This window comes from Mirounga angustirostris, unplaced genomic scaffold (genome assembly GCF_029215605.1).
Source record: "Mirounga angustirostris isolate CCGP_5_RB_7025 unplaced genomic scaffold, mMirAng1.0.hap1 SCAF_2, whole genome shotgun sequence".
Taxonomy (NCBI): domain Eukaryota; kingdom Metazoa; phylum Chordata; class Mammalia; order Carnivora; family Phocidae; genus Mirounga; species Mirounga angustirostris.
This window is the reverse complement of record NW_026991710.1, coordinates 174,013,291-174,029,752: the sequence shown is the minus strand read 5'-3', so window position 1 is coordinate 174,029,752 and position 16,462 is coordinate 174,013,291. Positions and strand designations below refer to the sequence as shown.

The 16,462-nt window shown below is 34.5% G+C and overlaps 1 protein-coding gene across 8 annotated transcripts in view; it reads left to right on the top strand.

Moving 5' to 3' along the window:
- WRN (WRN RecQ like helicase) overlaps positions 1-15,619 on the top strand; it is a 154,894-nt gene extending 139,275 nt beyond the window's left edge. For 3 of the 8 annotated variants that reach the window (XM_064585576.1, XM_064585577.1, XM_064585579.1), the window contains 3 exons: positions 6,413-6,627; positions 10,029-10,157; positions 12,721-15,617. In XM_064585576.1, coding sequence (XP_064441646.1) covers positions 6,413-6,627; positions 10,029-10,157; positions 12,721-12,840 — 464 coding nt within the window. In that variant the 3' untranslated portion in view covers positions 12,841-15,617. Of the gene's footprint in view, positions 1-6,412; positions 6,628-10,028; positions 10,158-12,720 lie in introns of all 8 variants that reach the window. The other 5 variants (XM_064585578.1, XM_064585574.1, XM_064585575.1 and 2 more) reach the window with 3 other exon arrangements.
- The last annotated feature ends 843 nt before the right edge of the window (positions 15,620-16,462 follow it).

Here is a 16,462-nt window from a genome sequence, read left to right as displayed (position 1 = left end):
TTTGTAAATCTGAACCTTAGAGCCATTATCTGGACTGTGATAAAACATCCACGGTAACTTAGCTGTGAGTCCTCTTATGAGAAAGCTGAGCAGCTCTCCTGGTCCCATTCCAGTCTTTCTAACTCCAGCAGTCACCTAACTAGAAATTAAGGCAGAGAAGGGAAAACAGTAATTATTCTGTAGGGTTAGAATTGTGATGATATAAAACATCTCTTTCTCCACCGCAAAGTAAAATAGTGTTTTAGAGAAAGTCAAACACTCAGAAGCCATGTTGATTTTAATACTTGTGGTATTGTTTTTTTCCTCTATGTATGTATAATCTCTCAGGACATACATAAGAAACCTATGTCTTTTGATGAGCTGTTGTATAGTAGGCAGTATTCTCTGAGTTTGTGCAGCTTTTTTCCTTTTTTTTCTTTTTCCCCTATTGACTATTACTGGCTGTCTTCCTTAAATCCTGAATACTGATGGATGTGTTACCCTGGTCAGTAAGAGCAGAGGCTCTGGGAACAGCTGGTTTATTTTGATATAGGCTGTACCACTTCAAAGCTATGTGACCTTGGGCAAATTGCCCAATCTCCCCAAGCCTAAGTTTCCTTATCTCTAAAAGAGGGCAGGATAATATTGTCTTTTCTTACAGAATTGTGAGAAATAATTAGCTACTGCACAGAATGCTCTGGCACTTGTAAGTATTTTATAGTTGATGGTGGTGGCAGTGATGGTGATTATAATGATGATGAATGAAGAAGTAGGTGGTAAGATCTTATGGCTTCTTAAAAATACCCTCTAAATATGATTACGTTTATACTCTATCCTTTTTAGTAGCTAATGAAGAAAATAAGAAGTTAATAAATAAGCATATAAGAAGGGAGATTTCAAAACTGAGCTTTATAGAACCTTAGAACTTTAATAATTCAGGCTGGTTATAATTACCTTTTTTTTTCAAGTACTGAAGAATTCTTGGGCAGATATTCTTGAGTGACATAAAATAGATGTTCTAATTTCAGTTCATTATTGGCAGGAGAAAATGGTAGAGGAAGCTTTAAGATTCTGTTATTTACCCAGTTATTGAAAACATCTATTTTATTTGGCTATGGTGAAGAATCCAGGTATTGCTAAGTTGCTTTCCAAATCGTATAGTTGTAAAGTTATAGGATTTTAGATTTGGAAAGGAAATTGGAAATCATTAAATTTTCACTTTCCCAATCCTGCCCTGTTTCAGAGATAGGAATTTGAGGCCTAGAGAGTTGGAGATTGTTTTAATATCATGTCAAGATTAATGACTGAGCAAGTTTTTCTTTTTACTATACCATGTTAAAGTGTACTGCCAACTATTTAAAGAAAGAAATACCCAAGTTCTTTTTTGGTTTAAGGTTTTATTTATTTAGAGAGTGAGAGAGCGAAAGTGAGAGTACACGAGTGAGCGGGGCAGGGGGCAGGGGGGCAGGGAGCAGAGGGAGAAAGAGAATTCCAAGCAGACTCCGAGCTGATGGGGAGCCCAAGGTGGGGCTCAATCCCGGGACCCTGAGATCAGGACCTGAGCTGAAATCAAGAGTTGATCAGGCACCCTGAAATATGCAGTTTCTAATCCTGATATAGGATTTGGGTTTATAAACTGCTAATTGATGGGTAAAATAAATATACTTAATTATATTCAGTTTAACATATTTATTTGTATAGTGCCTTTAAATATTCTCTATCTAGTCTCCTCTAAATTCTGAGTTTAGCAATTTTAATTTCTGACGTTAGACAACTTTTTAAATTAGGAAATATTAAAGTCAAACTATATAAATGTAAATATAAAATTGTATATAAAATTGCACGGCCTGATTCAACAAATATCAGAGAGACAGGAGAAGCATCTGTAATCATTAGTGACTAAAACATTATTTAAAACATTTATCTTTACCATTATATACTGAATATAGCAAATAAATTTTCATTTAGAGATAAATACTAAATTGAAATTCTAAAGAAGGGAGAACACTTTTAAATATATTTATTAAACACGTAGTTCATCTTTCTGTCAATATTCTGTATGTAGGTTATACATACAATATGAAAAAATATATTATTATAGTTTAAAAAACTGAGGAAGTTAAGATTATGGAAACTATGAGCTCTAAATTTTGTTTTGTTTTGTTTTTATTTTATTTTATTTATTTTATTTTATTATATTTTATTATATTTTATTTTATTTGACAGAGAGAGAGATAGTGAGAGCAGGAACACAAGCAGGGGGAGTGGGAGAGGGAGAAGCAGGCTCCCTGCCAAGGGAATATCCAAAGGAATTCTATAACTTCTTAATCTTTAAGTTTATCCATGTTTATATAATTTTAACCTTTTGTGGAGTTGAAATTCTAACTATGCTCAATAATAAATTAAGCAAGTCAGGGCTCCTGGGTGGCTCAGTCATTAAGGGTCTGCCTTCGGCTCAGGTCATGATCCCAGGGTCCTGGGATCGAGCCCCGCATTGGGCTCTTTGCTCCGTGGGAAGCCTGCTTCTCCCTCTCCCCCTCCCCCTGCTTGTGTTCCCTCTATTGCTGTGTCTCTCTCTGTCAAATAAATAAATAAAATCTTAAAAAAAAAATAAGTTAATTAAGCAAGGCATTTAATGAGGTGTCTGGGTAATATTTTGAATAATTTCATTCTTCCATTCTTCATATGCATGTAACTGGAAAACTAAGGGTGGTTTCCAAGGCACCTGCCACAAAAATAGGAGTAATATGATCTCTTTTAAAGCACTGAAGGAGTGCAGCCAGTGTTCATTATTCTCCAATAGAAATTTTCAGCACTTACTTGCCTGGAAAGTTAGGGCAGAATCAGATGTATCTTTAATCTAAATGCCCCTTTTTTGCATATGTATATTGTAGGATGACTTTAAGGTAAAAATATAAAGGATTTACAGAAATGTGTAAATGAATATATGGATTTTCTAATTATATCTAGAAATTATATTCAAATTATAGTACAATAACTTTGTACATTTATTAAATCATTAACAGTGGTTTAAAACCATAAGCAAATGTTATACATCATAATTTTATAAAAAGAAGACATTCTGATTTTAGAAACAGATTGTTTTGATGGAATAAAATATCTTTATTTTTCCTTTCAAAATAATTCATTGAACCCATGATGCTATGATAGTTCAAGATTACTGAACTGTTTCCAAAAAATTGGCTTTAAAATGTACATTTACAGCATGATGAAATTAAGGGTGTATAGTTTATTTATCCAGTATTTAAATGCCCATAGAAGAAGATGAATTTAATATAATGTAGTTGTATTAGTTGGCTAGAGTACAGGAATATTTGTATGGTTTTTCTAGAGCCTCATTATCCAAGAAGAAATACGATATGAACCATATATGCAATTTTATTTTATTTTTAAATTAAAACAAGTTCTTTTATTGAAGTACAGTTGACACACATTACATTAGTTTCAGATGTACAACATAGAGATTCAACAAGTCTATATGTTCTCCACAGTATGTAATTTAAATTTTCTATTAGCCACATTAAAAAAGTAAAAAAAATAGGGACACCTGGGTAGCTCAGTCGAAGCCTCCGACTCTTGGTTTCGGCTCAGGTCATGATCTCAGGGTCCTGGGATCAAGCCTTGTGTTGGCCCCACGCTCAGTGTGGAATCTGCTTAAGATTCTCTCTCTCTCTCTCCCTCTTCCTCTATCCAACTCAAGTGCCTCAGTTCACTCTCTCCCTAAATAAAAATAAATTTAAAAATCAAACAAAAAAAAGTAAAAAAAAAATTAAATTAAAAACCCAAAAATAAACAGATGTAATTAATTGTAATGATATAATTTAATTAACCCAAAATATTAAAAATGTTATCATTTCAACATATAATCAATATAGAATTATTAATGAGATATTTGTGTATTTTTTTGTGCTAAGCCTTTGAAATCAGGAATGTATTTTACATTTACAGCATATCTCAGTTCTGCTGCTAAATTTTAATTGAAAATACTTGATTGGTATTTAGCTTTCATAAAATTTACAGTTGAATAAAGTAGATGAAGATACTCGATGTGTTCCAAACATAACTTAAAATTTTTCCAATAACTGAATCAAGTATGTTTTTTTCAAGTATCAGTTTTTAAATTTAATTTTAAGTTAATTAGGATTACTTAAATGAGTTGAGTTTCTTAGCCATACTAGCCACATTTCAGGTGCTTAGTAGCTACATGTGGTTAGTGCTCATTGTATCAGAAGCACAATTACAGAGGTAGTTTGGCCTATCAAAACATAAAACGCGTTTAACCTTTGAACTAGCAATCCCACTTCTAAGAATCTAGAAATATGGAAAAAAATGTGTAATATGTTCTTTGGAACATTTTATTTTCAAAGAAAAATTGAAGACAAATGAAAGGGAACTCGAAGTAAGTTTTGATAGACACATACAAAAGAAGACGCCTCAGCCATTAAGAAATTAATGAAGTAGTAAAATTAGCCAAATTTCTGTGGTATTTGGATGGCATAATGACTGAAGGACGAATAGAATTTTAGTTGGTTGATAGATATGGTAATCATATTTTTATTACATTTTATTACATTTAGAGGTAATCTTATTTTCCAAGATTTTGATTGGGATCAGTTTTACATCTTAACACTTTAAAGTAGCGAAGAGTACAGGCTAAATATATACCCCCATGATCCTAGTATCTATTAGCTGGGTAACCTTCTCTTGCTGGTGTGTTTTTTTGTTTGTTTGTTTTTGTTTTTTTAAAGATTTTATTTATTGGCACACCTGGGTGGCTGTCGGATAAGCGTCTGGCTTCGACTAAGGTCATGACCCCAGGGTCCTGGGATGGAGTCCCCATATCGGGCTCCTTGCTCAGCGGGGAACCTGCTTCTCCCTCTGCCTGATGCTCCCCCTGCTTGTTTTCTCTCTCTGACAAATTAATAAAATAAAATCTTAAAGATTTTATTTATTTGATAGTGCATGCTAGAGAGCATAGGCAGGGGGAGAGAGAGAAGCAGGCTCCCTGGGGCTTGATCCCAGGACCCTGAGCCACCCAGACACCCACTGTTGGGTTTTTTGTTTGTTTTTTTGTTTTGTTTTGTTTTTTAATTTAACTGCAGGTTTTTTTGAAGTTCAGGAGTAGCAAGATAAGATTTTTGGAAGAAAGGAGAATATAAACCTTGAAAAATGGAATAATTGAAAGACCACCCTTTCAGGGTGGCATTTAAAAAAACTTGGACTCTAATTGTTTTTTTTTTCTTAAAGATTTTATTTATTTATTTGAGAGAGAGAATGAGAGACAGCACAAGAGGGAAGAGGGTCAGAGGGAGAAGCAGACCCCCCGCTGAGCAGGGAGCCCGATGCGGGACTCGATCCCGGGACTCCAGGATCATGACCTGAGCCGAAGGCAGTCGCTTAACCAACTGAGCCACCCAGGCGCCCTTCGGACTCTAATTGTTAATTTGAATTGGGTATCAGAAATGTTTGATACCAGTTTTATAGCTGCTTAGTCTTATGATGCTCTAGAGTATTCCAGATGAATGTGTTGTTGGCAGTGTTTGAGACATAAGTAGTGGTCTGTAGGAGATTGCTAAATAATTTGTAAAAGGTGTGAAGACATACAGTCTGAATCGGTTGTGTTGAGTTACAAAAATTAAACATTTCTTGATTGTGAAAATAAGTGACTTCTTTCCCAGAAAACTCATTTAGTTAATATGCATTTTAAATAATTGGTATGTTTTGTTATGCTACAATATCCACTGAAAGGATCTTTTTTTTTATTAGCATCTTATTTACAAGTGTGATTAGCTTCTATTTTTTTTCTTTCAAGCCAGAATTGTGGGGATTTAATTTTTTTTTTTTGATGTAGTGTTCCGTGATTCATTGTTTGCATATAACACCCAGTGCTCTTTAATACCCATCACCAGGCTAACCCATCCCCCCACCCCCCTCCCCTCTAGAACCCTCAGTTTGTTTCTCAGAGTCCATCGTCTTTCATGGTTCATCTCCCTCTCCAATTTCCCCCACTTCATGATTAACTTCTATTTTAAGAATAAGTTCTATTAAAAAAAATTGTAATAGATATTTGGAATTTGAAGCATAATTCCTTTAGAAACAATTCTGTGAAGGGTGGTTTTGGTTCTCAGGGCACCTCACAAAAAGCAGTTTGAAACATCATTTATGCAGAGTCAATGGCATTGACCTGACTTTAAGTCTTGGAGGCAAGGGCTGCAGGTGGTGAGGGGTGAGGGGAGAACATGCTTTTTACTTCATTTCCGTTTGTAGGGCTGTAGGCATTTGAAAAAGGAACATTTTCTTCGGACACCTTCCTCCTTCCTTTGTAAAAATATTTCACTATTCCCAGCTCATAGGTTTTCTAACATGTTCTGTGTAATTTATTTTTAACTCTTATTTTTTTCATCCTTTACAGATATAAATAAAATTAAACTAATTAGAAAGCTGGTTCCTGAAAACATTGACACCTACCTTATCCACATGGTGATTGAGATCCTGGAAAAAGACTGTGACAACAGACTCTTAGACCAGCTTTCATGTGCTTCCAACAAAAAGAGATATTACCCCAACTCTGAAGAGAGCTGTTCAAGTTCTAAGAGAAGCAGGGAAGAAGTAGGTGCTAATACCAAGGTGTTAATTATATGTAGAATTTTCATACATTGTCGGTTGGTTCAATTTGCATATTCTAACACTAAAATGCTGTATTTTTTAAACTTATGAATTCTGACATAAAGTTACTTTTTAAAATCTGTGCTCTATTTCCTTTGTTTTTCATAAATCTTATCTGAGAAAAGTGATTTTTTTAAACAACAGAAAAAGGGAAATGTAGCCCATCTATTTAGCTTTTTGAATGGAATGTCAGCTTAAATTTTACCTCTACCTCATACTGATTATATATATAACCTGGAAATTCTTTTTATTTCATAGACATAGTTAATATTAGCTTTGAGCGTATGGCAATTTATGTAGTTTATAAAAATGAAAATGAATTCCATTATAAATACCCCCAAAACTAGTTTGTCTAACATTCTGTCATTCATCATGCTCTGTTCCTGTCATACTGAATCTCTTAGGTACAAGGATAATTGTTGCTAATTGTCCTGAGTATATACCATATATATTTCTGAGAAAGACCATGAATTTAATATTATTTAGTATTATTTTAGTTTTATTAATATTAAATGCTTTGGAAATTATTGCTCTGTATGTTGTATGAGATAACTATTCTTTGAAAATGATTCTATTAAATGATTGTATAAATTTGAAAATTTAACCTTCAGTATCTTCCAGGTCTAAAATTATATGACTCCATGATAAAAGTTGTAAAAACTAATAATTAACTAAAAAATTATTTTAATTTCTAGATCATAAATTGAGCATAGTAGTAGGTGTTTGCTAGTATTTATATATTAGTGCATTAGGGATTCCATTCCAGTTCTAAGGTAGTCTTTATAGGATTTCCAGGAGTTAAACCCATTTTCTCAATAGCTTAAAAATAAGAGGAACTGATCTTTTTAAATTCTGTACTTCAGTTAGGTTTGTATATAGACATGTCCTAGATAACCTAATGAAATTTGATTAATTGGAATTCTTTACATTATTTAGACAATTGAAGTAGCTGTGAGAAGGATATTAAAGAAAATATATGTTGGGTGGTTGTAGTGAAATTTGGCTTCTATTCGCAGCCTTTTATTTCTGAAATCTGTACCAGGTGCCTAAAATCTTGTTTTTTTACCAACTTCTACCTATCACAAAAGGAAAAGGTGAAACTTGTTATTTTTTTCTGATTATTGATGCACATTTATATGAAATGTTATTTTAATCACATATTAGCATTTGGCTTTTCCCTTTATTGAAATAACATCAAATGCTGACAACAGAGTGGAGAGATTTTCTTGGGGCGGGTGGGTGCGTAGAAGTCATGCTGAGCCTACTGGATTTAGCACCTCCCCCCCACCATTTAGGGGAACAAGGATATTGGGGCTAGGAAGTAGATTAAGAGATGAGTGAACCAGCCAAAGTATTTTTCTTTCATCTGCCTCCCAAGTATAGAAAGCTGCTTTGAATACTGTAGAGTCTGTTGGAGGGCTGGTTTCAGATCTTTCCCGTTAACATTCATTTTCTCTCCTGACCTGGATTGTATCTCTTAGTCTGTTTCACTGGATGAATATGAGGCTTCTGATAAAGAATAATGTCAAAACAAATTCTTTGTATTTGTTGATGCATTGTTAGTGTTACATCTGTTGTGATTGCTATTAAGATAGAAACTCAATCATGCCTATGTTTAATGAAGAACAATTCTGTCTTGATATTGGTAGTTTTGATTCAAAATATGCAGGTACACAGTAGGTTCTTTAAGTACATAATTTTTTTTTTAAATTTCTGGAAAGACTTCTTAAATTTTACTTTTTAGTATTTGTCCCATTGCTTTATATTTCTTCTTCAGGGACTTCTACTATCTCTATGTTGGATCTTCTTTGCCTAGCTGCAATATTTGTCACTTCCCACGAATTCTTTCTAGTTTTCCATTTCTCTTTAATTTAAAATTTTCTTCTTCATCTTCTTCTTTTTCACCTCTTATTTCTCTGGACAGAATCTGTTATGTTTATTGCTGTGTTCTTCATAGTTTAGTATTCACTTCTATACATTTTTCCTTTTGCTTCTAATTCTTTTTGTTTTTTTTTTTAAGATTTTATTTATTTATTTGACAGAGAAAAACACAGCAAGAGAGGGAATACAAGCAGGGGGAGTGGGAGAGGGAGAAGCAGGCTTCCCGCGGAGCAGGGAGCCCAATGTGGGGCTCGATCCCCAGACCCTGGGATCATGACCTGAGCCGAAGGCAGACGCTTAATGACTGAGCCACCCAGGCGCCCCCTTTTGCTTCTAATTCTTAGCTGAACTTTTCTCCTCCATTTTGAATTTTTCTGATACTGATTTATGATGTTCTTTCATGTTTTGAATAATTTTCTTAATATTTTTCAACGCACTTTAAGAGGTTACAGTTTTATCCTATACCTTAGCAAGTCTTCTCATGTCACATTTGACCTTAATACTTTCCTGTTGTTCATTTTCATGAGAAATTAGTTTTCCTGCACTTTCAAAAGAAAGCATGTTTCAAGGTAGTTTTTCCCAAGTTCACAGAATTCGCTCTTCTCGTATTTTGTATAATTGTTCAAAATATGGAAACTTAGTTTATGAGATATACTCCTCTGCCACTCTTCCCTTTGTCTCTATTTTACTTGAACTGCTTGATTTGATTTCACCCCAGCAGTTCTCCCAGAAGGCAGCGTTATAGCTGGTCAGGAGTGTTCACGGATGGGGACCAGTTGCGTTAGCCATTGAAGACACCGTTCCTTATAAGTCATTTGCTATTGGGTTGGGCAGAAGCCCTCCCATTTTCAAATGCTGTTTTCACATTAATCTACCATGGTTTCTGATGTCTACCTGTGGGCTACTTTGGGGTTCTTCTGTTCTCAGGTACCTCACTGCTTGCTTCTGCTTTCTCTCGTACGTAAGTGGTACACTGCAGGTCTTATGGCTGTTGGTGATTTAGCCTCACATGCTCAGAGTTTGGATTTCCTTGGGATACCTTTAAACTTAGTTTCATTGTAAATGTAGATTATGCGTTTTGGGTTTTCCTGTCGATTCTGTTTTAATGGCGGGCTTCAGAGAGATTAAAAGACTATGCTGCTACTTCCACCATCATCCCCGAACCCTCTCCCCCAAATTACTTTTTTCCTCCTTGTTTTTCTTCACTGCCTCAGAGAGAATGTATGTGATATTTCCTGCCCTGCCACTAAGTTTCATTATAAATTAAAATGTACGATATTATTTACAAACTGTTTTGAGATACTCAGAAAAAAATGCCTTATGAATAATATTATTATAATTATTATTGTTAAAATTCAGTACATCAGAACAATTAGAATTTTCTTAAGCTTTACTTCTTTAGGCATAGTTTTTGTTTTGTGTTGTTCTCTAAGAGAATAGTGCATGCTCTAACTATTTCATGTTCTATAACAATGTTAAAGGTTGATGGAAAACATCCTTGTGATTTTTCACCAAAAGATGAAAGTCACAGAAATTCCCTAAGACTAACTTCTCGGAATCAGCCAACCAGCGATTCAGAAACAGATTTATTTACAGATTCTCATTTACAGGTAAAATTAAATTAACAAAGTAGTTTTCATGATAGCTACATCCAACTTGATAATTACTATTTTTAGATTTGTCTTACTTTAGATGAAATTAAATGTGAATATAACATACATATTTCTCTATTTACTTACATATGTATGCTCACAGATACTCAACAAATGAGTTAATGTTTTGTATTCTCAACTTAATGATAATATTTGTTAGTAGAATTTGGAGTATCAAAAAGATAAATACCGCCTGAAAATTTTATTATGATTGCTGGGAATTTTAGTTGTCTGCTGATGAAGGAAGTTGTCACTGAAAGGCACTGTTTCTGTTAGGTGACTCAGTTCTCATAAAGTCTCTCCAAATACTTACTGTTGAGACTCAAAAGATACACTCAGTGTAAGTAACCATTTTCCCTCTTTCTCAGTGAAACAAGATCATTATTATAATAGTATGGTAAATGCTGAAGATCATATTCTGTAGAAATATTATAGAAGATAAAACATTTTAAATGATGTTAGCTACTAATTAATGAATGCCAAGAATAAATCAGAATGTGTTTTGATAGTTTGCAAATATTCTCATTTGTCTCTCCAGGTAATCTAGTGATGTGATGTACTGTTATTTTCTGTGTGAAGAAACTGAGGCTGAAATAACATTCATAAGGCCATATTTATTTGACAGAGAAAAACACAGCAAGAGAGGGAATACAAGCAGGGGGAGTGGGAGAGGGAGATGAGTCACATTTGGCAAGTGACTCAATTAGGACTCAAACCTAGTTCTGCCTTGTTTGGCAGTCCCTATTTATTCCATGGTATTCAGCTACAAGACTTAGGGTTTTTTCCTCTGCTCTGTTCCTGTTCAGATATCATGCTCTGTTTTGCTTTTTGATTTTGTTATCATCTTAACTGATTTCCTTCCTCCAAATGCACATAGGCGTTCAAACTCTAATTGCAAACAACTGTAGGCTGCAAGGGATTGTGATAATAAGATCTTATGGGAGGAATAAATATTTCTGGACCAATTTTATCTCTGCCCAAATGCCTTTGTCTGTGCCATTTTATATCCCCAGTATTTATTTCTGAGTCAAATATCGTGTCATACAGTATTATAAATCTAATTTGTTCTCCTGGACTTCTCTTCCCTGTGAGGAAATTTGCTATCCTTAGCCTATTTTTTCTTTAGCTTTCGCTAAAGTGTGAATAGCTCTTTCTTCTTCATTGGATTTCTTTAACAGAGAGAGAGAACACAAGCAGGGGGAGTGGCAGAGGGAGAAGCAGGCTTCCCACCCAGCAGGGAGCCCGATGCGGGGCTCGATCCCAGGACCCTGGGATCATGACCGGAGCCGAAGGCAGACGCCTAACGACTGAGCCACCCAGGCGCCCTGGATTTCTTTAATTAAGCCGAAATAGCTAGTAGTTTTTTTTTTTTTACCTTTTCTAAATACAAGGTTTCACAGTTTTCTGCTAAGGATCTTTTACTTTTTTCCCCACCCTTAAATCTTTTGAAACCATTTTTAAACATAGAAAGCATAATAAAACATGGCAAGTAATTGATGAACTATATATAGAGTTTTTGTTCTTGAAATTGAATAAATAATGCCTTTTACCTTAAGCTAATAGACCTATTATAACTTAGATTGAGGTCACCTTATCATAAAGTCCTTCAGATAGTTCCAGTAACTAACTCGGCTGGATTCCAAGGTGTATTTGCATTAGAATGATTTGTCTGTTATGTTAGTTTGAGGCTCTGGGGTCAAACTGAGATAAGACTAATTAATACCATTTTATGCTTATGGAACATAACTCAAAATTGTTTTATTTTTTTCAAGTGCAGATCATATAGTACACAACCACTGCTTTTGGGTTCTTAACCTTTTTTTTTTCAGGGACTTTTAGGGTTCTGAGGCTTCGTTTGGTGCATGTAAGTCCCCTAAAATTGTGCAAAGTATTATGTATGTGTATATTTAGAAGTGGATCTCCAGTTTTTAGCAGATTTTCAAAAGAGTCTTTGAGACAAAAAACAGAATTTTTTTCGTTTATTCATGAACATTTTTTGAGTATCTGTTACGTCCCAGCAACTCTGCAAGGCACTGGTAGTGTTTGGACCACTCTGCTAGTCAGGCAGCCATCGGAGACACAGAAGTACATGCTTTTTCAAATACCTCTATGATTCTGTGTGTGTGTGTATGTGGGTGTATATATGTGCATGTGTGTGCACCGAAGCAGATGCCTTCCTCAGAACATTAAATTAACCATTTTGGTCAACCCCGACCGGATACACATGAGATATAAATCTGAAATAACATCCAGTTCTTTCCTTCTCAAATGAGCGTATACGCTTGAGTGCCTGAGAACAGATAACAAGATGGCAGGTAATGGCCTAAAGAAACGATATAGCGATTTTTGTCTCTCTTTTATTTACTTTTTGATCCAGAAATAAATTCTGTGGCTCGCACTATTTTGTTTTATTCAGCAAGGGAAGGGTGGTGGATGTATATACAATAACCTGTGGTGCTTTTTACAGCTGACATACATTTTCAACATTACAAATATTTCTTTTTCTGTTTCTTTCCTACAGCCTCCGTCTGTAACCTCAAAGAGAAAATTACCTGAGTGGTTTGCCAAAGACAATGAGACTTTAGCTGACACCAGCAAGAAATCAATGGCCAAACCAAAAAAGAAAGGTCTTTTTAGTTAACCTGGCAATTGCCAGAGGAATTGTGTGTGTCTTGCTCTATTATAAGAGGGGAGCTGTGTTTCATTTTTGAAAATAGTGGCGACCGATACTTCAGTTTACAAAGTGTTCTAATCTCAAAAGTAAAACTAACCCATTTGTTCAACAGCTGTAAAACAGCCTTGTGCAGTTTATTAAAGTTGAGTCTTCTGAGAGCCTGCGTGCGTACATCATAGAATAGAATAATAAATTGGTCTCCTTTAAGATTGCTTTAAGAAACTGTGTTACTGCTCTCTTTTCTAATCTATTTATTTATTTCAGCAGTGTGTTTGGAAAATTTAAGGGGTGCTGATTTGATACAAATAACGGACTGGTGGTAGTTGTATGATGATTACGAGTGTGACAGAAAATCTTCATATATTACCAGAATTCTTTCTTGTGAATGAAGGAAGCATAGTTATTTTTACATATTGTCCCTACCATCCTTACAAGAAACTCTTACACACATTGATAAATGGTATTAGTGGACCAGACCATTGAAAATAAAACATTCTGGGTTCCGTGCAAGTAGGGAAAAATAATATAACAAAGGAGACCAACTTGACTAGGCAACTATGTATACTTTGTATTTTGTATGCTATTTCTGTTATTTTGCAAATACTAAATTCCTTCATACTGGACATTACAAAGATATATATATATAATATAAATAAATAAAATATATATATATTTTTACTTTTATTTACTTAATTACCTTGAGGGCTTTTAGTTTTTGAGGATGTTGGGATTTGTTTCCAGTACCTCTTTATGTAGCACATAATAGACTTCTCTATTGAAACCCATACTCTGACACTGAGTTTGGTAAACCATACTTAATATCACTTTAACCAGTTCACGATACGGACTTTAACTGACATTTTTGTAACTAAAAATAACTGTTAATAAAGAAGAAATATTGTAGAAGAACTAGAAAATCTGGAGAGATGAAAAAAAATAAAAATCACCAGTAGTTCTATCAACAGATAATCAGTTAACCCCTTCTGTGTAGCCTGCTAAGCCTCTGTATTCACTGCTTCTCTTAGTGTGATACATGAATAATGCATGAATGTATTTTCTTTGTAAAACATTTAAGTTAAAACACAAAAGTTCCTTGTATTCCAATTTTCCTACATCTCTTTACCATTCCCTTTCCAGAAGATAGCTCCTTTTAAATATGTGACTTATAGTCTCTAATCATTCCTCATGCATTTACATGCTTTTGCATATATATCTACACGTACATTTCTATTTTTTAAAGTGAATTAGATCATGCTATATACAATTTTCTGCAACAAACTCTTTTCACTTAATATGTCATGAAGAACTTTCCATGTCAGTATATATTGGTCTGTCTCATTGTTTTTTATAGCTACCTACCATTCTATATGGTGAATATACTCTATTTTATATAATCACTTTTCTGTTGGTGATTTTTGTTTTTTTGTTTTTTTCTATTTTAGATTTTTTTCTAGAAGTAGAATTAGAGACTCATTTATATTTCACTTGAATGTATTACGAACATTTTTTTTCCATGTCATTAAATTGTTTTCCGCAGAATCTTTTTTGGTGGCTTTATATAGTACAGTGATTCTCAAAGTGTGGTCTGCAGACTTTTAGGAGTTTTTGAGACTCCTTCAGGGAATTTGCAAAGGCAAAACTATTTTCATAATACCAAGATATTATTTGCCTTTTGTCCTATGTTATTTGCATTGAGGGTGCAAAGCAGTCATGGGTAAAACCACTGGTACTTAAGTGCAAATCAAGGCAATGACACCAAATTTTTGATTTTATTAATTCTCAGTCTTTAAACACACATCTTTCAATCTATGTGATGGAATGGCAAGTATGTATAAAACACTGCTGCTCTGTACCAAAGTATGATGGTTGTCTCCAGGAAAGGCTCTTGTTTGATTGTTTGAATTATGAATTGAATTAGTTCTTTTTCCATGGAATACCATTTTTTACTGAAAAGAATGATAGAAAACCATGATTGGTTGTTGAGACTTGGGCATTTGGTGGATAAAATTGAACGAAGCCATCTTATCACTTCAAGGAAAACTGATGGTTATTTGTTGGCAATGATAAAATTTGAGATTTCTGGCAGAATTTATAGTTTTAGAAAACTTGTGTCTGCTGCCAGGAATTTGAGAGCTTCCCATAATATAAAGGCTTTTCTAATGAGATGTTATTCGTACTATTAACAGTTTTTTTGGACATCTTACAATGATATTGTCAACGATTAGAAGATCTGCACAACTCAGTGAACTAGTATTTTCTACATGACTAATACATGATCTTATAAAATCATGCATGAGTAAAAGATAGATTCAAACCGCACAACAGTCCAATGGATTTTAATGTAGGAGAGTATGAAAACATTTGTTTATATGGCTTCAGATTGCACACTGCAACCAGTCTTTAAGAAGCTACAGATGTCCAGTTGTGGTACAGTTTCAAAGAAGAATGTCTGCAATTATCTGGAAAAGCTATTAAAACACTCCACCCTTTTCCAACTACATACCTGTTTAAGGTCACGCTTTCTCCATATATGTCAACCAAAAGAACGCATACTGAATGTTAGAAGCAGATTGAATGTAGAAGCAGATCTGAGAATCCAGCCACTTCTGTGAAGCCAGACAATGCCATTCTTCTGTCTTGTGGGGGACATTTTTGTAAAATGTATTTATGTTATCATGTAATGGATTTACTGCTGCCTTTTTTTTTTTTAATTAATAAACATTTCTTAAACATTTCTCAGTTTTAATTTCTAAAATGGTAAATAGTGATAGGTATAACTCACATTAACAAAAGCTCTTTTGGGTCCTCAATAACTTTTAAGAATATAAAGGAATTTTGAGAGATAGGAGATTGAGAACTGCTGACATAGTATTTTATTATATAGATGTACTATGAATTATTCAGCTGATTAAATCACATCCAGTTTTTCTATTTTAAAGCTCTGCTTTGAACATTCTTAAAATGAAAATTGTATAATCTCATGCCAAACACATAGCCAGAGGGAGAGAGAGAATTATTATTTTTTGTCTTGGTCATAATTTTGTATGGACTTTAGGCCTTTCAGCATACATGGCTCTTGATTTATGTTTGAGTTTGTTCCAAGGAGAAAAATTCCAACTTGGACATGGGATTGGCACCTGTGACCTCATCTAAGCTAGTCTTTGGCCACAGTATTTGGATCTGGCTAAATTATTCCAATGAGCGTGAATCTCGGGACTTCTTCGGGAATTCTGGAACAGATATATTCTCTTTTCCCCTGCTGATACTAATGAGGAAGCATGGACCTTGGGAGTGTTGGAGCAATTAGGACCCTGAGGAATCATCGTTTAGTGAAGCTGACGCTGAGGTAGGCAGAGTAGAAACGACAGGAAATCAGGTTATTGGTGATATTGTGGGGCTACTAGTTCATGCCCATCCTGAAGTCAGACGTATCTTCGAGTATTTCATATACACGGGGCCTTAAATTCCCTTTACTTAGGTTAAACCTGTTTGAATAAGGGTTTTTTATTTGTTTTTAACTGTCAATGTTGTGCCCTGGTCACCACAGTACAGTCATATGATTGATAGACCCCCCCCAACAGACATAAGA